The sequence below is a fragment of the Protopterus annectens genome, chromosome 1.part1 (assembly GCF_019279795.1).
Source record: "Protopterus annectens isolate FY-2018-M chromosome 1.part1, PAN1.0, whole genome shotgun sequence".
NCBI classification, from domain to species: domain Eukaryota; kingdom Metazoa; phylum Chordata; order Ceratodontiformes; family Protopteridae; genus Protopterus; species Protopterus annectens.
This window is the reverse complement of record NC_056726.1, coordinates 1,397,442,519-1,397,465,972: the sequence shown is the minus strand read 5'-3', so window position 1 is coordinate 1,397,465,972 and position 23,454 is coordinate 1,397,442,519. Positions and strand designations below refer to the sequence as shown.

The 23,454-nt window shown below is 42.3% G+C and overlaps 1 protein-coding gene across 1 annotated transcript in view; it reads left to right on the top strand.

The window, feature by feature from the left end:
- The window catches only part of GREB1 (growth regulating estrogen receptor binding 1), a 3,935,532-nt gene that overhangs the window by 2,208,892 nt on the left and 1,703,186 nt on the right, over positions 1–23,454 (top strand). The window contains exon 12 of the mRNA XM_044082225.1: positions 11,695–11,823. Coding sequence (XP_043938160.1) covers positions 11,695–11,823 — 129 coding nt within the window. The remainder of the gene's footprint in view (positions 1–11,694; positions 11,824–23,454) is intronic.

The window sequence follows — 23,454 nt, the reverse complement described above, 5'->3', positions numbered from 1 at the left end:
AAACTTACTCTACAACCTTTTGAGCCTGCAGCTACTGCTGAATTGAAATATTTGTCATGGAAGACTGCTTTTCTGTTGGCTATTACTTCTGCAAGAAGGGTGTCTGAGTTGCAGGCCCTTATGGCAGTAGAGCCCTTTTGATTTTCCATAAGGACAGGGTATCATTACGTACTAATCCTTCCTTTATGCCTAAGGTGGTTTCTAGTGTGGCTTTAAACCAAACTATTCATTTGCCTACGTTTTTGCAGATCCTCAAAATAAAGGGGAAAAGATTTTGCACACTTTAGATGTACACAGGCAATTGCGTTATTATTTGAGCAGGACTAAGAATTTTAGGCAGTCTCAGCAGTTACTTGTTTCTTTTGCTTTGAGTTCACAGGGCAAGCCTGTGTCAAAACAAACTATTTCTAGGTGGATTGGCTTTTGCATTGCATTTTGTTATTCCCATCATGGTAAGGAGATTCCAGCTGGGATCAGGCCTCATTCCACTAGGGCTACTGCCACTTCAACAGCATTTCTAAGGGGGGTGGCAACTAAGGATATTCTGGAAGCAGCTACTTGGAGTTCAGTGCATACTTTCTCTAGGCATTATCACCTTCCTATATACTCTAAGACTAGGGCTGGTTTTGCCACAGCTGTTTTACAGGGCATGTTGTCAGCTCCTACTACTTTATAATTTGCCAGCCTCCCTTACCTCTGCTTTGGGATTCTACCCAATAGTCAGGACTGCAGCAATGGAAGACGAAGAACATAGTACAGTTTTGTACCTACCATAAATGTAGATGTTCGAGGATTCCATTGCTGCAGTCCAGTTTACCCTCCCTCCTTCCCCTCTGTGTTTAGGGGTGGTTGTGTAGGTGAGTTTACATGCTTATCTATATATATATATATTGTTGTATATATTATACATGTTTTTGGTGCAGGTTGTTTTGGGACTTGTCTTTTTGGGTCTTCTGACATCTGGGGCAAGAAAAGACTGAGGATATGACGTCGGTCATGCGCATTAGTACCCTGACGTACTGACGTCAGTCTAATGCGCCCTGACCGACGTCAGCCTTATACTCTGGTATTCGGGCCGACTGGGACGCGGACTATACCCAATAGTCAGGACTGCAGCAATGGAATCCTCGAACATCTACATTTATGGTAGGTACAAAACTGTACTTTTCACTTCATATAGTCTAGAAAGGTACATCTCAAGTCATTCACGCCAACATGGACTATGACAGAGTCATAACAGTACCTGTTGTTGAGAGACTTGTGTGTGTATGTGATATGGGGGGTTCTGGCACCCGGCAGACAACTAACTGTGACTTTTTCCTTTTCCAGCCTAGTGAGAAGCACATCTGTGTGTCTCACAATGGAGTCTCCTATGACTAATATGTTGGGTATATGGTTAAGCCTTAGTGGCTGTGAGACTCAGGTGTGTGGACTATGCATGATATGTAGTGTGAAGGACTGTGGAGATCGCGTGTGGTTTTGCCTTGGAGGTCTCCTTTGTTTGGGTATGTTTATATGGAGGACCTCCACATATATGGGTGTGTGTTGTGTAGGTGTGGGTGGTGTTTGAAGTGTAGTGATTGTGTTGACAGCCTTTTTGATGCCATATATACTGGCTTGAGGGGGGGAGTTCATGGACTCTAGGTTCCTAATGTAATTGCATCTCTCATAGATTGTGTTCCTATGTGGTAGTAGTAGATGGTTGTCCGTGTACATGAGGCAGTTGCTACACTGTCTCAGGATGCCCATATCATCTAGACTGGCAGGAGAAACTGTAGGAAATTGTCCATCCATATTTCTCAGAATCTGAGGGAGAAAGGCCATGAAGAGCTAAGGGGTGGGCCTAAAGGCCAAGTGCTTAAACCAAAATCAAAAGCATAGAATAACACTTAGCAGTGTAGACAAGCCATAAACAAGCAGTAATAAATGCAACAGAAAAGATACAGTTGAACACCTTGGAGAACAAGCAGGAAAAAAAAAGATGAAGTAACAGAGTAGCAGGAAGACACACAGATACAGAAAAATATAAGCAACTGAATAAAGCGTCTTTTTTTTATATAAATTGGAAAGGGAGAGAGCAGGAACAGAAGATAATTCAAGGTTAAGGGACTAAGAGGTCTGGCCTTCCCAAATGATTTTTATATTAGGTAGAATGAGCTAATGAGATGGGACTGGGAAGTGTGTCCCAGATCAAATTTTCAGTTGGGGCGGGCAACTGCGAAAGCCACCAACTTCAACTTTAAGAACACAATTGGGTGGGAGGGTGGAAGAAAAAAATTTTTTAGCACAGATCAGAGAACAAAATTCAGTCAGCAAATACATAAATAATTCAGTCAAGCAAAAATAAAGACAGTGCGGAACATTGAACAGTTAAAGTGCTAAGAATATACTTATCAGTTCTATATTTCCAGATTGTTTGAGAAGCATTCTCAGTCAGGCACAATTTGCAACTACAGAGCCATTGAGAAAACAATGAATTTTAAACACTGGCATTTAAATCTATCTTAGTCACAGGCTGCCAGTATCACACCTCAGATAAATAGTGTAACATGGAGCTACAGTTAGATGTTTGAGCGAAAGCAAGGCTTTCAAGCTTAGTTTTCAGATGCAAATGAACAAGAAAACTTCATTCGCACATTATTTTTTTCTTATTACACATCATTTGTCTTTCCATTAAATCAAACTCTGAGGGCCTCAAAGAAAAAAAAAAAACATTTTCATCCCACGTTCTTGATTTTCTGACAGTATCTGAATGTGCTTGTTTTCCTACTCTCTGTTTTCTGGGAAAAAGTGCATGTTTTCTTGGGAGAGAGATAAGATTAATGTCAAAGACTCTAATTCTAGCCACTTCATTAAAAATTGTGAATGGAAAACAAACCAGCTCAGACCTAGTAACACCTGTTAATGACTGGGGTCAGATTTATTCCTCTTGAACACTGAACTACATGTTCAACCCTGTCCTTCAAACATTCCTTAAAATGCTATTTCAGAGATGGCCACTAATAAAAATCAAAGCAGGCAAAGTAAAGAAAAATACGAGTTGAAGCTGATGGTCAAAAGTAGGCAGTCACAGTACTATTGTAAGTTGATGGGAGAAGAGAGAGAGAACCACACTAAATAATCTTCTCATCATAGTGTTTCTCTCTCTCTCCCTCCCTCTGAAATGACATCAGGGAGGCAAAAGCATTGACTGTAGAACAAAATCATTCAGCATGGCAGCTCCCCTTCAGGCCATTTTGGGGTATAACAAATTAGACAATAATCACTTATATTGACACAGAGACATAAAGCAGGTAATTTAAATTATTTTGCAGTCGCTGTCAATGGAGCCATGAACTCTAAGCCCCTAAGGCAAGCAAACACACTTCCCAGGACTCTTGTCGTAGGTGAGTCCATTGTAAAACATACTGATCCCCCTCTAACCAGTCTGAACAAGGAGAAGTTAAATGGTTAGTTACTTGTATGGAGCCATGATCTGCCAAATCATGCACACACTCAAGTCATTACGCCACAGGTGCTAGTATGATTCCATCCTAGTCCATGCAGGTGTATATGACCTGAGACATACCTCCCTGGACTATATAAAGAGAGACATTATGGAGCTCTCAGACCAAGTGCCTCAGGCTGGTATTAGCCTAGCACTGAGCAGCATGTTACTATCACCGAGGATGATGATACAATATCAGCATAAGATGATTGATTTTAACAAGTGGATGTCTTTCTGGTGTTATTCTAAGGTGATCTAATATTTGTCACCTTGGGAGGACATGGATAACAGACCACTTTATTTTTGCCAAGGATGATCTGCACCTATCCTCTCTAGGCTTTTGAATACATTCTAAAACTTTATCCACCACCATATATTCCTATTTTAGGTAATGCCAAATTGACAAACCTACCTACCTAACAAAATCAACTCATCTGAACCTCAAGGTGTTACTGTTTAATGCCAGGAGCCTAAATAAAAACTTACCCTTCCTCCAAGTCTCTGTCATGCTAGAATGTAGACATCTGTGCAGTTACTTAGATATGATTTAAAGCAGCAGAGAGTACCCATACAGTGCAAGGTTTCAGTGCTTTCCACACACAGTAGCTACACATACAAGGGCTAAAGATGAAGGTGTCTTGATATACATCAGTAACAAGCATACCTCTAAGCTGGTCAAAGATGGTAACATTCTGGAGTTCCTCCACGTGCAGATCACCATAGACTAAATCCTGTGCCATATCCTAGCCAACTGTAGGTCACCCCTCATGGTGGACGAAGCCCACAGTGCATAATTGGACATATTGGAGACACTTACTATTCAACCTAACAGCCTACTCATGGAAGACTTTAATTACCCCAATTACCCCCTTTAGACTGACAATCCTGCAGCACTGAGATTCCTGGACCTCACAAATACAAACATCCCTAACCAAATATGAAGACTATAGAAGCTTCAACATGCTGGACATTGCAGTCACAAATATAGGAGAACACTGTGCCCCCAATGTCTCATCCTCTCTGGTAAGGTCCAACCATGAATCTGACTCTCTTAAAATCAAAATCAACTCCTTAACCCCATCAAAACCAGTAACAAGAACTATTTTAAGGTAAACTACCTTTAATTATGTGATGGTTTGTCAAAATTCAGTTCCCCATCAAACCCCGAGAACACAGCAGCCTGCTTTGAGTTGCTGAAAGGAATTCTGTACAACCATGTCACTGGTTGTATAGAGACTACTGTACCTACCAGAAGTAAGTCCAGAAGTAACTCCAGAAACAAACTGCCCTGGTGGCATCCTAAGTTAAACAAGATGTACAAGAAAAGGAAAAAAAATATGCCAAAATCAGGAAAGGTAATTCCCATAAAGATAAAAACTCTTTCATGAAACTAAATAGGCAACTTTGTCTTAATTAGCTCAAACAAGGCCATCTTTGAGGTTAAGATAGCCACCCAGATGAGGTAATCTTAAGGTCTTCTTCAGCTATGTCAAAAACCTCAACCTAAAACATAACCCCTTCAACAATAACTAAGGAACATGTACTGACTACACTATCTAAAGGCAAGAACACAGCCTCAGTGGGCCCCGATAATATCCTGGGATGCTCCTGATCAGTCAAACATACAACTTATCAGGATCTCTGGAGTTACTTTTTAACTGTACGAATATGGAGGACTGAGACCGTCATCCCCCTCCATAAGAGGACCTTCAGCAGATCCTGGAAACAGCAGATCCATTAGTCTGACTAGTCTTATTTGCAAAGCCATGAGAATAATTATGGAAATGATCAAAAAGGACATAGGAGACCTACATACTCTGGATCCATCCCAGTTTGGCTTTACCAAAGTAAGGTGTTACTTACTGAACCTGGTGGACTTCTTTGAAAATGTCACTAAGGCAATGAATGAAGGGAAAGTAGTGTATACTGCCTACCTAGAGCTGGCTAAAGCATTTGATATAATACCCACTCAGGCATTGTCAACAAACTTACAGAATTAGGTGTAAACCCCTTTATAACATGCTGGATAGCTAGTTGGCTCACTGACAGGCCCCAAGAGGTTAGGATTTGTGAGGCCACTTCTGCAAAGAGGCCAGTTACCTGTTGAATTGCTCATGAGTCTGTGCTGGACAAGCTGCTCTTTGGTTATCTATTTCTCAGAGGTCCAAGACAATGTTAAAGTCCTGTGGTTGACTAAGTTTTCAAATGATTGCAAACTGGGAGCAGTTTTTGAATCCCCCCAAGATGACAACACACTTCAGGAAGGTTTAACGTAGACAAAATGCTTGTTGTTAAAGCCATGGCTTAAAACTCATATACTATGAAATGCGTTAAAATACCTTTTGGGAAGTTGGCCATAGTGGGTAACTACATAAGTAAAACACCTGTAAAAGTTGATTCAGTAGTCAGGTATCTGGGAACTCATCTAGATAGTAACCTACCCTTTGACCAGCGTGTGTCCAAGGTAGTAAGAAAATCCTTTTATGCTGCTCAGCTTGTAAGGACATGGCATCTAGGTCCAGAGAGGTCATCATACTACTGTACTGATCTTCATCAGACCAATCATAAAGGACAGTACCCCCTTCAATATGTACATTGTACCTTACCAGAAACATGCAGCAACTGTAATGTCCACAAAGGTTCCTTACAAAAAGAAGAAAATTCTTCTTTTGGCTCTACCTGCTCCATTCGCCCTGCGGGCTCATTCTGCTCCCCTACCCTGCCCCCAATTTCCACCTGCCTCCAGTTATACACTTATAACCTTGCCACTCCCCCTCATCTGACACCACTCCCACTCATCAGAATCAATCAGCATTAACCAATCATTCACAGGACCCAACCCTATTACTCAAACTCTCTCTCTCCAGTCTCTCACTATATGATAATTATAAACAACCCAACTCTATTTTGAACAAGCATTACTCAAATGCCCCTACAATGCCTTCACATACTTTTAACAAATCTTCAAACTCTAATCCTATTTACTGCCTAATACCCCCACTTATAATTCTCTATCTTCTCACAGCCTATGAATACCAACGCTTCCCTGGCACCCACTACCATAGAACCAAAACCAGTACTACTAATCAGCCACATAATTCTAACCAGCCACTACCCCACCTCTCAGCAAACTTTTCTAATGCAAAAACTCATCATCCCATCCGTGCTTCGTATATTAATCCTAGAACTAAATACTACCGCAAACTCTTATTAAAACTCCAAAAACTTGCTGTTAGATTACTACCTAACCTCATAGTGGATGGTGACATCCACCCTAACCCAGGCCTAACCCCACCTGTTACTATCAGCCCCACAAATAACACCCATACTAGCCTACGAAACTCAGATAATGCCCCCAACTCACTCCTAGTGTGTCACCTAAACATTAGAAGTATAAATAATAAAATTCACTACTTACATGCCCTCCTGGATGTCCACTCCCCTGATATACTATGCCTTACCGAGAACTGGCTCAAGCCTACTACCATTGATAATGAGATTGTACCCCCAGGGTACAATATATTAAGACTTGATCACATCTCTAAGAAAGGAGGGGGTTAGCCATCTTGTATAAATCCACTCTGGAAGTATCCAAAACTAGTACCCCAAATGCCTTGTTTACTAAAAATGCAGAAATACTCATCACAAAGGTCCAACTCAACAAAAGCAAATCTGTAAACATTGCATGTATCTATATTCCCCCAGGTGACAATGCAAATACCTTGGAGGGTATCCTCCAATGGCTCTCCACTAACTGCCCCCAGGAAACTATTATTCTTGGGGATGTTAATATCAACTGGAATACTTGCTCTTCAGACTTCCCCTCCACCCATATAAATTTGCATGGCTTCTCCCAGATGATTCTTTATTTATTTATTGCATTTGTTTACCGGGAAAGTCCACTGGGCCTAGATGAGCCCATTTTCAGTGGAAGCTCCGGGAGAAAAGCTACACATAAAAGTCACGTTACAGAAATACAAATATCAAAAATACAAATGATCAAAATGTAGCACTATTTACAGGTTTTTAGCAATTCCACTGCAGTTTTATGGTAGTCCTTCGATGATATTAACATGTACTTTTGGTCATATAGGTGCCAAAGACATTACTGGTTGGGAGGCAGAAAAACAGTAACATCATATACAATTATTTACATGCATTTAAATCTGTGTAGGCAATGTAGTAACAGTCATAGGTATGGCTGCAGACCTGCTAAGAGGGCATACCTGTAGCCCCAGAGAGTGGGAGTAGTGAGAAGAGAAGAAGAGTTATTTTTGGCATGGGCATAACCAGCAGGTAGAGAGGTGCTGTCTGAGGGATTTTTTAAAGAGAGCAGGGTATGAGATGGAGGTTATTGAGGTTGGGAGGTTATTCCAAAGTTCGGAGGTAGTGAAGGAGTAAAGCATTTGGCCAGCTGGAAGTTGAGGTTTATTGACTTTAAGTAGAATTTTGTTTTCAGATCTAAGGTGTCTGTTTGGATAGTACAGAGTTAATATAGGGGAGAGAGCTGGACAAGCTGTTGATTTATCTATTATTTTAAGTGCAGTAATTAAGTGGAGGAAGTTGTGATAGAGTGGAAGTTCAAGCCAGTTTAGTTGTTGCAGTGAGGAACAGTGATGTGATGAAGATCTAGCAATTGTTGCAAATCTAGCAATTTTATTGTAGCATATATCAAGTTTGTTTTTTAGTGAAGAGTGTTTATTAATGAGGATGGCGACACCATATAGGAGGGATGGAAGTAGGAAGGCAGAGGCTAGTGTTCTTTTGGCATTGTTATTTAGGTAATAGCTAAGTCTGTAGAGGGTATCTAGTTTCTGGTGTGTCTTTTTGATGTTATTGATATGTGGGGTTCAAAAGTTAGGGTTTCATCGATAGTGATTCCTAACAGTTTAGTACTGGGGACAACTTCTATGGAGGTATTATTTTAGGAGATGATAGAGAATTTAGCCCTGTTCAGGGGTGTTGTTTTTTTTTTTTGGGAGTGAATAGATCAGCTTAGTCTTGTTTGGGTTGAGAGCAAGGTGAATATTTGACATCCATTTTTCGGTGGATGTGAAGGCATTTTGGGTTAGTAATTGAAACTCAGAAGGGGTTTTTGCAGTGCAGATAATTGTCGAGTCATCCGCATATTGCATTATGTCAGCTTGTATTAGTGACTCATGAAAATTGTTGATGAATAAGTTGAATAGTAGGGGGCCCAATATTGAGCCTTGGGGAACACCTGTGGAGATTTTTAAGAAGGTAGAAGAGGATTGCTGCCATTTGGTTGATTGGTTTCTGTCAGAAAGGTAGCTAGAGAACCAATTTAGGGTTGGGGGTGAGACACCTAGGTTATTAAGTTTATAGAGTAAAATGAGGTGAGAAATTGTATCAAATGCCTTTGAAAGTTCGAGGAAGAGTGAAGATACGATCAGACCTGAATCACATGCTTGATTTACTGTATCCAAAAAGGAGATGAGGGCTGTATTTGTGCTATGGCCTGGTCTAAAGCCATGTTGGGTAGGGGTGAGTAGTTGGGTGTTGATTAAGTGGTTGATTAGTTGGGTGTGGACACATTTTTCAAGTATTTTAGAGATGGGGGAGAGAATGGCTATTGACCAGAAGTTTGAGATGTTGGAATTTTTGCCAACTTTGTGCAGGGGCAGAATGTAAGCTTTTTTCCAGATATTGTGTACGTAAGACACTCGGACTGATCTATTGATTAGTATACTAATGGGGTACGCTATGGAATCAGCAGTTATTTTTAAGAATTCAGTAGGTAGGCTGTCAGGAGCACAGGAGCAGGGTTTGAGTTTATGAAGCAGCTTCTTTATGGTGCTTGTGGGTATAGGACTGAAAGAAAAAGATTGTGGTGGGGATGGTTTAGAATAAGTAGTATATTGGTCTGGTGAGTTTAGGTTTGAAGAGGGGAAAGTAGTGTTCAGCTTCGCAATGGTGTCAATAAAATATGTGTTGAAGCAAGAATCAATAAGCCTAACAAAAAGGAAAGTATCCTAGACTGGATATTAATAAACAACCTAGCCCAGATATGTAAAACAGGCACCCTACCTGAGGACTTTAGTGATCACTTCCTGACCTATGTAATCAGAAAAGAAATGACATCCCTCAACAATCTTCCTTTCAAACCATTAGAAGTTGTAAGAACTTTATTCTAAGTAAATTTCAGAATGAACTTAACACTTGTGACCGGCCCAACCTATGGCTACTTCCACTAGATGAAGAAGTCTCATAATTTAACTCTTCATTTCTTGCTATCCTGGATAACCATGCTCCCCCACGCACTATCAGAACCAGTAACAAAGTACCACCATGGCTGTCCAATGATACAAGACAAAAAATTGTTAGCAGAAACAAAGCGTGGACCTCCTGGAGAACCACTAAATCCCCAAAAGACCACCTTATATATAAACAGATAAGAAATGATACAAAGAAATCTATTATGCTAGACAAAAAGAATTACTACTGTAATGTGCAACAAAAGCACCAAAATCAACCACAAAAATTCTGGTCAGGCATAAACAAACTTCTCCACCCAGGCCAATCAACTATCCCTACCCCCTTAACTACCCTCCAACAACCTCCTAAAGTTGTTGCTAACACCTTTAACACTTTCTTTACAGAAACCGTGCAATCCCTAGCCAGTAAGCTTATTTCCCTATACCTCAAGTACCACCAACCCCACACCTGATAATAAGATCCCCTTTAAGTTTGATCCAGTATCAACATCTTTTATTAAGTCCCTACTTATAAAACTGAAACCCACCACCCTTTCAGCAGACCTACTACCTGCAGAATATCTCCAAAAAGCCACTAATAAAATAGCATACCCCATATCAATTTTAATCAATAGAACTATCCACGAAGCCTATGTCCCTCACATCTGGAAAATCTCCCACATTGTTCCTCTTCATAAAGGGAGAGATTCCACTGAATTTTCAAATTATAGGCCTATAGCCATTCTGTCTACCTTGGCTAAAATAATGGAAAAATATATTCATAAGCAATTTCTTGCCTATCTGAATCAAAACACTCTCCTAGCCCCCTCCCAGCATGAATTTAGACCTTGCCATAGTACAACCTCAGCCCTTCTCTCCTTCTCCCATACAGTAAATCAAAACCATAATGACAACAAACTCTCCTCAGCCCTCTTCCTTGACCTATCCAAGGCATTTGATATGGTAAATCACCAGCTACTCTTAAACACATTAAAATCACAATCCATAGATAACCTAGCAATTACCTGGTTTCATTCTTACCTAAGTGACAGACAACAAGCTGTACTATGGAAGAATAACCTATCGTCCCTTTTACCAGTCACCCTTGGAATCCCACAGGAATGTATATTAGGTCCCCTCCTATTCTCCATATTCATTAATGAGCTGTACAAAGTCATCCCTGATGCAGCTTGTATTCAGCATGCAGATGACTCAGCCCTAATCTGCTCTGCCACCTCCCCCACAGATTTAGAATCGTTGTCCCAAATCACTTTCAACAAAGTAGAGAACTGGCTCACTGGTCGCCAACTACTATTAAACCCAAATAAAACCAAACTATTACTCTTCTCCCCCACTCACAAGGTCCCCTCACCACCTCTCACCATAATATCTAACAATGGTACCATAATTTCCCCAGAACCTAGTACTAAACTACTGGGAGTGATCATCGACAACAACCTCAAGTTTGATGCTCACATAGACAAAACTTGGTAGAAGTTCACTTTCTGTATATTTTTGTAGTAGTATTAGTAAGGGGTTCTGGCACCCTTCTTTTAACTACCCTTAAGAAGTGGTGGGGTTAAGGGAAGGGTTGAGCCTGCAATGTGTCATTCCTTAGCTGAGTCTGCAATTGGTCATTCTATGGTCAGTGCTGTACCCCCTGGTAACAAAAATGTAAACAAATAAGGATATTTATTATGAAAAATGCAATCTGCAGATATATGTTTGGAAGCATCAGATTCATACTTTTATGCCATATGCACACTGTGGGCCAAACATGGTCCAGCATTCGTTAGAACCACCAAATTTGCATGGTTTGTAGGAGAAGTTTATGAGAATTGTTGCAAATGTTCTGAATTTTATGCACAATGGTTTGTATTGCATCTTTTTGCTGCAGACTTCTGCAATTTTCATAGTCAGGCAAACTATCAAAAGTGTATTTTGACTTGTTGAAAGTTGCAATTTCTTCATGAACATGTTTTTTATTTTCAGGAAGACATCAAGCTAGAGCTCTGGCAGAAAGCATGTATACTCCAGCAGAATGTCTGAAAGAAGTAGGCTATGAACTTGCCACTGGAAAAGTAGAAGCCTTGGGGGCGTTTTTTACCACACTCTGCCCAGGTACATTTAACATATCAAAATTTAAATATTGTTCTAGTCATCATGAAGAGTTGAAATACAGTGTACATACTGGTATATGTATTAAGTAAGCATTCTGAGTTGCTCAAAATTGTACAAATCTAGATTATTAAACATTAGTGAAAATATCTTGCTAATCTTTATCTGGTTTTGTTGCTTGAATTGTTTATAAATAAATGGGAAGTCCATTATTTCCCAGAAGTAGTCAGTACAGCAGAATAGTATCTTTTGGAATAGATGCTTAGAAGATAAATATGCTGGAGTGCTTCTCAAGTAAGAAATAAAAGTGAACATAAGATAACTAGGGAGGGTGGGTGGGATTATTAAATCATCTGAAGTATGTATATTAGTTTAGACAAATACAATTAATTATATTTATATTGTCATATTTTTGTAGTGTGCATGTTCCCATAACTTGCACTGTACAAATTCCCTGTTAGCTTACCACTTCTGTGCTGCCTTGTGCTCCAGTGCCACCTATTTTGCCTTTCAGTTGTATTTTTTAAGCCGTTAATGGCTTATGAGAGGTAGTAAGATGAAAGGGTTATGACTTATAGCTAGGCCGTGTGGTGAAGCATTTCTGTTTTTCACCTAATATGCCTGTGTTTTGCTGATGCAACCATATAGTGACGCCAAGCAGAAGACATGTTTATTCTTCCATGCAAACATTGGTTGCTTCTTCATTGCAGTTGCCTGTATTATCAAGAGGGGGCAGCTATACAGCACCATACTTGGTGATAATGGAGAACTCTGGACTGAAATAGCATAGTTGTGAAACAGTTGAAATGTTATGGCAGTGATGTTCTTCGTGTTTCACTGTGCCAGGTAGCCCTCGGCTGGCCCGAATACCAGAGACTTAGTATTTCTGCGTCGGTTGCTGTCGCTTGAAGACTGACGTCAGGTCATCAGTGGTATAAAGGAAGGCAGCCGACGCCATTACATCAGTCTTTCTTGCTGTGGAGCCTGAAGCGGAAGCAGTTTGCACGAGTGCTGGTTGGCTGCTACCTGAGTTTTCGTTTACAAATTGAAGTGAAGTCTTTGAAAGCTAAGTACCCCATTGGGGATCCATTTTTCTTGCACTAACCGATGTCAGAAAAAGTTAATAATTTTCTTGCCTGTGGAAAGCAAATACCACACCGGGACTTCTGCCCTTATTGCATCACTTGTTTAGGCCCATACCATGACGTTCCCCCATTGTTGCTTCTGTGCTTTGTTTAACGCTAGAACTATTCATCGTCGGGCCCTTATTGTAGCCAGATATTTCCATTTACAGTCCTCGAATTCCGATATGGCTTCGGTAAGCCATCCGACAGCAGATCTTCCAAAAAAGCATAAAGACAGAGACAGACCGCACAGGACCAAACCTTCCGATGACGCTTCCATTATCAGTCCTTTGGAACTCAATTAGGGGCTTTCGCAGCCCCTGATGCCCTCTTCAGTTAATTCAAGGGTCACTACTGAGACTCTTTCGGAGTCTGGTATGCCACAGCACTCTTCTTCGTCTAAGGATCCTACGGTCATCTCTACCTTGGATGGGTCAGGAGCTGCTGTGCAGGCACCAGCTTCCAAGGAAGTCCTTTGCAGTACTGATTCTCGACATAAACTGACACTTCTTTCCCGACTACCGTTCTTTCAAAAACAACCGAGTTCCTGAGGCCCAGGGGTTGAACCACACCCAAGATACTGACTACCCACTCTCAGGTGCCTGCTCCCTTGCCTCTGTCTCAAATGCTTAAAATGGCAGAATACCTTATCATGCTGATTAGGGGAAGCCAAGCTACCCCCTCAAAAAGGAAAAGAGATCTGTCCCTAGTAGTTTTGTCTGAACAAGAATCAGATGAATCGATGCATCTGACTATGAAAACATGCAGCCCCTCTCCACATATGAGGATTCTGATGCAGAGGAATCCATTCCTTCAGCCTCTTCCCCAGAGGACTTTACCTTTGGGAAACCCTGCATACCTTAAGAGAGCATTTCCAATGGGAGAGTTAAGACTACCCTCAGTCTAAAAAGAGACTCAGGGAATTCCTGGATCTTCCACAACACAGACCCTTAGCCAACCCCCCAGTCCTGGATGTGGTGGATGATATTTTTATTTAATCCAGTTTGACTCCTGACGCCCTACCTCCTGCTCCCAGAAAACCAGAGGGATACTACAGAGTCCCTGACTCACACAAATATATTTTTCAAAAATCCTACAGCTGACCCTGAGGTCATTTCTCAAGGGCCAAAAGGGATTAAAGCAACCTCTGCTAAGAATCCCACCCCCTCAGACAGGGATTCCCAAGCACTGGACAGATGGGGTAAAAAAAGTATACACCTCAGCTACTCTTGCTAATCAGGGCACTAAATTTTCAGTTCCATATGCTTAAATATCAGCAACATACCTTGGAACTCCTTAAAGAAAAAATGTCCTTTTTTCCTGCACTGGCAGAATCTAAAGATTTACAAGACTTAATGCATTCTGCATGTCAAGTAACTAAACACACTTTGCACTGTGGTTTTGATGCCCTAGAAGCTTCTTGCAAGGCAGCAGTCACTGGATCTGTCATTAGAAGACATGCATGGCTTAAGGAACAACCCCTGCCAGACCATGTCAAATCTAAATTGCTGGATGTACCCTTGCATAAAGATAACTTATTTGGCATTAATGCAGAAGAGGTTTTAAAAAATATGGAAGAAAAAGCAAAATTTATGCAGACAATTAAAGATTTCTTACAGGTCCAGTAGGCATTTTCCCTCTAAGCACTGGTCCTTTCCTGCTCCGAGTAAACAGGCCCAGCCTAGGCCCCTTGGAAACAGACCCCCCCCCCAGACAACAGCCCCAGGGAATGCAGAGATCGAAACAGTGGACTACCTCCACTTCAAAACAAGGGAGTTATAAGCCACCCCCTTATGGTAAGAACTCACAATGACTTACCTCCTCCCGACCTTGCCTCTGCCCTACTTCACATACAGGAGGAAAACTCTCCTTTCACTCAAGCACCTCGGCCACCATTACCAAGGACCAATGGGTTCTGAACATTGTGTCTCAGGAGTACAAATTCTCCTTCCACACCCTCCCAACCCCAAAAGTGTTCCCAGATCTACCACCATGTCAGTGGGCAGAGGCTCAAAAGCAAATCCTTTCCCTGCTCTCCATTAGGGCAGTAGAGCATGTTCCTGCAAAGCAGATAGGCCAAGGCTTCTACTCCAGACTTTTTATGGTTCCCAGAAAAGACGGCACCTGGCGTCCCATCCTCGATCTGTCCATTCTGAACACCTTCCCGGTAATCATAAAATTCAAAATGCTCACCCTCCAGCAACTGCTACCCATGCTCTTTAAGAATGCTTGGCTAGCTACTCTGGACCTAAAAGAGGCCTACCTTCACATTCCTATCAGGGAGTCCTGCAGAAAATATCTGTGCTTCAGGGCAGGATCTCAACACGTTCAGTTCTCTGAACTTCCCTTTGGCTTATCTACTGCTCCTAGAGTTTTCACAAAATGCCTGGCTCTGGCCATTGCCTTTTGCAGACAAAGAAATATTCAAATTTACCCCTACTTAGACAACTGTCTTATTCAGGCAGACAGCCAGGAAAAGCTGCTCAAACACCTGGCCTTTGTAAAGAGACTATTAACCTCCCTAGGGTACACAATCAACGAAAAAAACAGATACTCACCCAAAGGATAATCTTCCTGGGAGCAAGTCTGGACACAGCATCCTAGATGGCATACCTTACACCGGAGAAACAGATTTTCCTGTCAGCTTACTTCTCTCAACTGGCCACCAGGCCCCAGCTTTCTGCAAGAAAATTCTCCAAGCCCTGGGGTTCATGCAGTCTTGCATACTCCTCATTCCATATGCCAGACTGCATATGAGGGAACTTCAGTGGTACCCAAAGAGCCTTTGGTGTCAACACTCTCAAGATCTGGAAACTCTTCTACCTATTATTCTTTGCCTGAGAAAGGAATTTCTTTGGTGGGCAGCAGCCTTCTCCCACAACAAGGGACTGCCCTTCTCCCCACACCCCACCAACCAGACCCTCACCACAGATGCATCAGACTATGCTTGGGGTGCACACCTGGATGGCAGGTGCATACAGGGCCAATGGAGCCCACAGCAAATTTCCCTGCACATCAGTCAAAAAGAGATGATGGCTGTGCAGCAGGCCTTTATAGCTTTCAAACTCCTTCTCTCTGCATGGGTTCTCCTGATCAAAACAGACAACACCACTGTGATGTGGTACATCAACAAGCAGGGAGGGACTCACTCTTACCCTCTGTGCAGGCTGGCCATGACCCTGTGGCTCACAGCCTCTTCATGCAACTACACCTGTTAGCACAATACTTGTCAGGCTCTCTCAACTCCCTGGCAGACCAATTAAGCAGAAAGCTTTTGGACCCACACGAGTGGCAGCTCAACAGAAGTACCTTCTTCCTAATAACTCAGAAATGGGAAACCCTGGAGGTCGACCTCTTTGCCTCCCACACCAACCATCAGATCAGCAAATTCTGCACCAGGGAGCATCACTGCATGGCTTGGAAAGTGGATGCCCTGTCCTTCCCTTTGGTAAACCTCTCGGTCTATGCCTTTCCTCCCCTACCTCTCATCCCCAGGGTACTGTTCAAAATAAGGGAGGAAAAAACAAGGACCATTCTCATAGCTCCAGACTGGCCCACACAGCACTAGTACCCCTTGCTGCACAGCCTGTCCCCACTACCTCCATGGCATTTTCCACAGATTCCAAACCTCCTAACCCAGAGGGAAGGGAAATTCATGCACCCTCAATTGCAGACACTCAATTTGGCAGCTTGGCTTATTCCCTAACCCCTGACCAATCTGTCATCCTCAGTAAACAGGTTCTGGATGTTATCCGAGAGGCCAGACACCCTAGTACCAGAAAGTCTTATGCAGATCAATGGAAAAGATTCTGCACCTGGATCCAGGCTAAGGGGGGCAATACGGCACGGCCCTCCATCCCTCTCATCCTAGATTACTTAGCTGACCTACTACACAGTGGTCTCTCTTTCTCCTCTGTAAAGTTCATGCCTCTGCTATTTCTGTTTATTTTCCCACTGAGCAGCCTCTTTTCTTACACCGTCTGATTAAACAGTTCCTCAGAGGGGCTAACAACTTGAGACCCCCCAGAAGGGGACCAACACCAGCTTGGGACCTTAACTTTGTCTTGGAAAAGCTCACCCTGCCTCCTTTCAAACCAGCATCTTCAGCAGAGCAAAAATTTCTCTCCTGGAAGACAGACTTCCTTCTGGCCATCACTTCAGCCAGAAGAGTTTCTGTGCTGCAAGCACTCATGGCTGTGGAACCCTTTATCATCTTCCATGCAGACAGGGTATCCCTCAGAACTAACCCATCGTTCATGCCCAAGGTGGTGTTCAGTGTGGCTCTCAACCAATCCATTCATTTGCCCATCTTCTTTCCTAACCCCCAATACAAGGGGGAAAGGATTCTGCACTCTCTAGATGTGCACAGACAGCTCAGATACTATCTGGACAGGACTAAACCCTTCAGAAAGTCTGATCAATTGCTGGTTAGCTTTGCTACAGGGGCAGAAGACAAAGCCATCTCCAAGCAAACCATTTCAAAATGGATAGCACACTGCATCCATTTCTGCTACAATCAGCATGGTAAGCCTCCCCCCAAGGTGGTCAGAGCAGCCTCCACCTCTGCAGCTTTCCTCAGAGGAGTCCCCACCAGGGACATCCTGGAGGCTGCCACCTGGATATCTGTTCACACTTTTACCAAGCATTACTACCTGCCTCTCTTCTCCAAATCCAGGGCAAGGTTTACCTCTGCAGTCTTGCAGGGCATCCTATCCAGTGCCAAGCATCCTTGACTGCCTCCACCCTTTGCCTCAGCTTTGGGAATCTACCCAAATGTGATGACTGCAACAGTGAAACATGAAGAACATAGTACAGTTACATACACTTACCATAAATGTAGGTGTTCGAGTGTCTTCACTGTTGCAGTCCTTGTTCCCCTCCCTCCATCCCCCTTTTTTCTCTTTTTACTTTTGTTACCCTTCTTCCTTGTTGTTCTCCTTTTCTTACAAGGGATATATTGGTATTTATTTTCCACTGGTGGGGTTCTTCCTCCAGAACATGGCCTCCTACTTGGGGGATCCAGACAGTTTAGGGCAAGAAACACTGATGTAATGCCATCGACTACCTTCCATTATACAACTGACGACCTGATGTCAGTCTTCAAGTGACAGCAACCGACGCAGAAATATTAAGTCTCTGGTATTCAGGCTGGCCGAGGGCTACCCTGGCAGGAATAACCCAAACGTGATGACTGCAACAGTGAAGAAACTCGAACATCTACATTTATGGTAAGTGTACACAACTGTACTTTCTCCATGGTCACCAGTCTCAGTGAACATTTCATTGCTTAATAAACGTTACCATGTGAAACATAATAACTGCAGGTAGCTTAAGACTGATTTGTGGGTACTGTGATCTTGGCTCCCCCTGGTCAGATTATCAGATCCCCTTGAGATCAAAAGGTAGTATAAGTGCCCCATTGCATTTTTTGTAGTTGCTCAGCCTCTTTACTTGCCACCAGTAACACTATAAGGTGCTCTATGTTAAGGACTGCAGTTTACACTTAATCCATACATGTACAGTGCTACTAAAACAGCTGATATCCTATAACATTTCTTGCATCAGAGAAAATGTTAAAGGTCTAAGCGGTAATGGAGGACACTGGACTCTGACCATAACTCACATTTGTATTCATAGACGTGAGTTAGGCTCAGTCCATTGTTTTCCATTATTGTCCCATGCTGTCTGCCTTTTCCTTGAGATGGGAGAACAGGCAAGAGGCCACTCAGCTTTGTATACTCCCGTTAATGGCTGGGTCGCCTACAGTACTTTACCTGGAACCCTCCCTCTGCACCAGCAGACTAAACAAAATTAGGTGTGAAAAAACACTGGGGCAGCAGAGCCCAACCAGAGAGTTTTTTTTCAGCTCATGCTTTGAACCTGGCTAGTTTTCTCTTTCTCAAAACTCAGGTTTATGAGAGCAGTGTCCCTCAGACCATGGAAGGGTACCTGTGCCTTTATGATGGTTATGCTGTCATGGTTATGAGACTTGCTGTCTGTAAATTAAGGGGGATGGTATCTGTGGTTATGGGGCATGCTGTCCATGGTTACGGGATTAGCTATGCATGGTTATAAGGCATGCTTGCCATAGTTATGGAGTATGCTGCCTTTCACTGATCAAAATTATTCTCATTTCTAAATATGTCTGAATCTTTTCACGTCTACTTTTTGTGTTTAAATAAGCAAAGGCATAAGCTTTCCAAGCCTATGAAGTTCCTGTGTGGGTATAAGTATAAAAGCAGGCACTTGATGCACCTCTGAATTTGTCACAATTTCCCCACTTAACATTGATGTAATGGGGCAAAATGCTGCCACCCTACATTTAAAAGTTAGGGCACTTCTAAGAGTATAGAACTCAGGTTTGAGGAAAGGCATTGTAAAGGGCATTGGTTATAAACATGCTCAGAGGATGCCAGTCAGGTGATATCTAGTATGATTTAGGTTTGTCTAACAGAATGGATCAAGAGCCCAGGTATAACATCGCCAGGTCAGGCTTTGTCTTGTTGTCTTTTGCACTTTCAACAGTCATTGCCCAGTTTTTGGTTGCTTCTTCTAAAATGAGTGAGTGACTTTAGTGTCTGTGTCCAGTTGACTTCTGTTCCTTGAGTGACAGAATAGAAACTCATTTTTTTCAGCTAAAACTCTGGGGTGCAAACCATGTATAAAGCTGAAGATGACATATCCCTCCATGCTGCATTCTGTAAGAGGTCAGTATGTTTTGTAAAAAGACTTAGGATATGTTGCGCCATTGATGTCAGTTGGAAAGTCCTTTGGCTTGCAAGGGCATTTAGTTTAGTACTTACCTAGGAACCTGTATCGCAGTTATTCTCTCTATGGGTAATATATAATTATCAAACTGTAGGAGGGGTAAGCCCAATCTAACACCAAACAGGATAGGTTAATTCAAGCATGTCTATATCACATTATCGAAATCTTACTACATCGAATCACTAAAGGTCGACCTCTAGTGATTGATGTAGTAAAACATCGAATAACATTTAAAAAAAACAAAAAAAAAAAAAAACAAAAATAAAAACTAACTACCGTAGGCAGGGTGCTGCGCTCCCCACACACCCCCTACTAAAATATTCCAACTCCGAGACCACACTACATTGAGGTAAAAGGAAATCTCCCCCTATGGAGATTTCCATTTACCTGCACAATGTTCTGCGCTTTCGATATTGTGGTGCTGACAATATCAGCTTCGATATTGTCAGCTTTCGACATCATGAAATAGACCCATTCAAGCACCTAAATGGAAACTGGCTAGACTTAAAATGGTCTGCAAGGGCAACTAACCTAGTATTTACCTATAAACCTGTTAACATATGGTGAGCTGGAGAACTAAATCTAATCCCTTGGGAGCTTTGCCCCATACCCCCACACACACACACACACACACACTATATCTGTACAATCTGACCAAGGAAGGGATTCCTTTTTGCAAGGTCTCGTGACTAGCCTGTTACAAGTCTTCCTCACCCACAGAAGTTTTGCTTCTACCCATGACAGACTGTAAAAAATTGATCTGATGTTATCTTTTTCTTTCTTCATAAATGTATGGGTATGAGTTCTGACTTGGCTGCATATCTCAGACTTATGGATCCAACTCTGGGGCAGCAGAGCCCAACCAGAAAGTTTTCTTTCAGTTCATGCTTTGAACCTGGCTAGATGTTCATCGTGCATACAGCTGCAGTCATTACAGATGGGGTTATCCTGCCGTCAGGCGGGTCCTCGGTCGGCCGAATTACAAAGTCTAGGTCCAGCGTCGGTTTTCGTCGCTTCTTCCCTGACGTCAGTGCGGCAGGGATATAAAAGAGGCAGCCAACGACATCTTCTCCAGTCTTTCTTGCCGCGCGGTGCCCGAAGCAGAAGCAGTTCGCAAGTGCCAGTCGGCCAGATCCAGAGATTTACGAAAATATTTCAGCCGAAGTCTTCTTGAAAGCTAAGTACCCCATTGGGGAAACTTTTCTTGCCTCAGACCGATGTCAGAAAAAGTTAATAATTGCATTTCATGTGGGAAGCAAATACCGCATAAGGATTTCCACTCTTTCTGTATACCTTGCTTAGGTCCAGACCACAACGTCTCGGCCTGCCGTTTTTGTGCTAGATTCAACAAGCGCCAGGCGGAGTTCGCCCTTCACTATTTTGGTAAAAAATTTAATTATATTATGTCGTCGGATACTCCGACTCCAGTTTTGAGTAAAAGACGCAAAGATAAGGACCGACATATGCAGTCCGCACCGACTACTGACACCACGCTAAGGCCGACTACCGGTTCTCAGCGAGGCGCCTACACAGCCCCTGAGTACCGATGACACAACATTACCGGTGTCTTCAGTACCCGAGGTCGCAGGCTCCTTGGTCCCCATTCCTACTACAGATACCGACGCCACTCTTGGCGGGGAAACTCAGAGTTTAGACAGGCCTGCCATTTCTCAAGGTGTCTTCAGGCCTTCCTCCTTCTCTATTAAAGCTTTCACTAAATCGAAAGCAGCCATGGAAACCAAAAAACAGGGACCTCAGACCCCCTCTCAAGGAACCATGCCTAAAAAACAGATGCTCAAAATGGCTGAGGATTTGATTACTCTTATCAGGGGTTCTCAACCCCCTCTGACAAAAGGCCCAGATTAGAGAAAGACTATCCTTCCTCCGATCAAGCCTCTATTACCTCTGAACATTCTGAGGACCAGGATTATGCCTATTCTCCTTTCGAAGACTCTGATGCAGAGGAGTCTATTCCCTCGGTCTCCCCCCCTGAGGACTACTATTTTGGGGAAACCCTACATACATTGAGGGAACACTTTCACTGGGAAGGCCAAGATTACTCAGATTCCAAGAAAAGGCTCAGGGATTTTCTTTTGCTCCCCCAGCATAGGCCCCTGGCTATCCCTCCTGTTTTAGATATATTGGATGATGTGTACACAGAAGCCAGCCTTAACCCAGATTCTTTGCCTCCAGCTCCTGTTAAACCAGACAGGTATTACCGGGTTCCTGATTCACACCAGTTCCTGTACAAAAGCCATACTGCTGACCCAGAAACTATTTCACAGGGTCCCAAGGGAATTAAGGCCTCTACTGCTAAAAACCCATTACCTTCAGAGAGAGATTCCAGAGCTTTAGAAAGGTGGGGGAAAAAGGTGTACACCTCGGCCACTTTAACCATGAGGGCATTAAACTGTCAGTTCTATATGTTAAAGTATCAACAGTTTTTGTTATCTCAGTTGAAAAGCAAAATGACACAACTAGAACAACCAGATTTAAAAGAGTTGCAGGATTTGTTGCATGGTGCAGAGCAAGTGGGTAAACATACCTTGCAGTGTGGTTTTGATGCTTTAGAGGCCTCATGTAGAGCTGCTGTTACGGGGTCTGTTATACGTAGACATGCTTGGCTCAAAGAGCAAGCCTTACCAGATCATGTCAAAGCTAAATTATTAGATTTATTAGATGCACCTCTTCAAAAAGATGTATTGTTTGGTGTTAAAGCTGAGGAGGTACTAAAGAAAACGGAGGAAAAAGCGAAATCAATGCAGACAGTGAAAGATTTCCTGCAGGTACAACCTCCATGTATTTTTTATGTCAGATTTCTTTGAACGATTCACTTGAACTTTTTGGTTAGTTTGATCAAGTGCTCACAGTTGTCTGTACCTTTAACTTTGTGAGAATTTTTGATTGGTTAACAGTACAGAACTGCTTATGGGCGGAACTTTTTAAATCTTATAAGATTCAAGTGACATCTTGTTCTTCATGTTTTAATATATTTTCTGAAGAAGTTTCCCGTGTTGGTGAGACGAAAACGTGTCTTGTGCAAATAAATTTGTGATACATTAAATTTTATTACCACTTATCACCGTGTGGTTTATCTTTGGACTGCTTCGCTCCTTTCGTTTACCTGTTTGAATTTACAAACATTTTAATCTGTTATGTAATAGGCTTGCATGCACAACAAGCAAAGTTCAGACAGGCTCAGATAAAAACACCTAGAAACTGATGAGCAAACGGAGAAAAAAAACATCTTTAATGTTGTCTAGGCAATATTTGCACTATCCTTTGTAAAAAAAATGATACAGTATGATATTGCATTCAGAATTTAAAACCCATTTGAATGAGAATGTCCACAAATTTAATGAGGCATTTAAGTTTTATCTTAACTTCTATTGGCAAATGTTAATTCTGACAATCCAGCTTTAACAGATGGAGCCCTTTTATGACTTAACTGAACAGATTATGACTTTGTAGGCCAAATCCTTGTTGCCAGGATCACTGGAAAACTTACCTCTACAGTTTTTGTAGGTTATTGACAAAATCTGCATCAATGTGCAGCACTTATGTTTATAGTGGTATGGCTGCGATCCAGATATTAGAGTAAGTCACAAGTGTGAATCAGTCCAGTGCAGGATCACGCACATGGACCACCGCTGCAATAAATGGTAACTGCCACTGTGCTTCATCCTTAAGGAAGGATTTAGTTTGTTTTCTAAATAATAAAGTGAAGGAAACCAATAAAAAC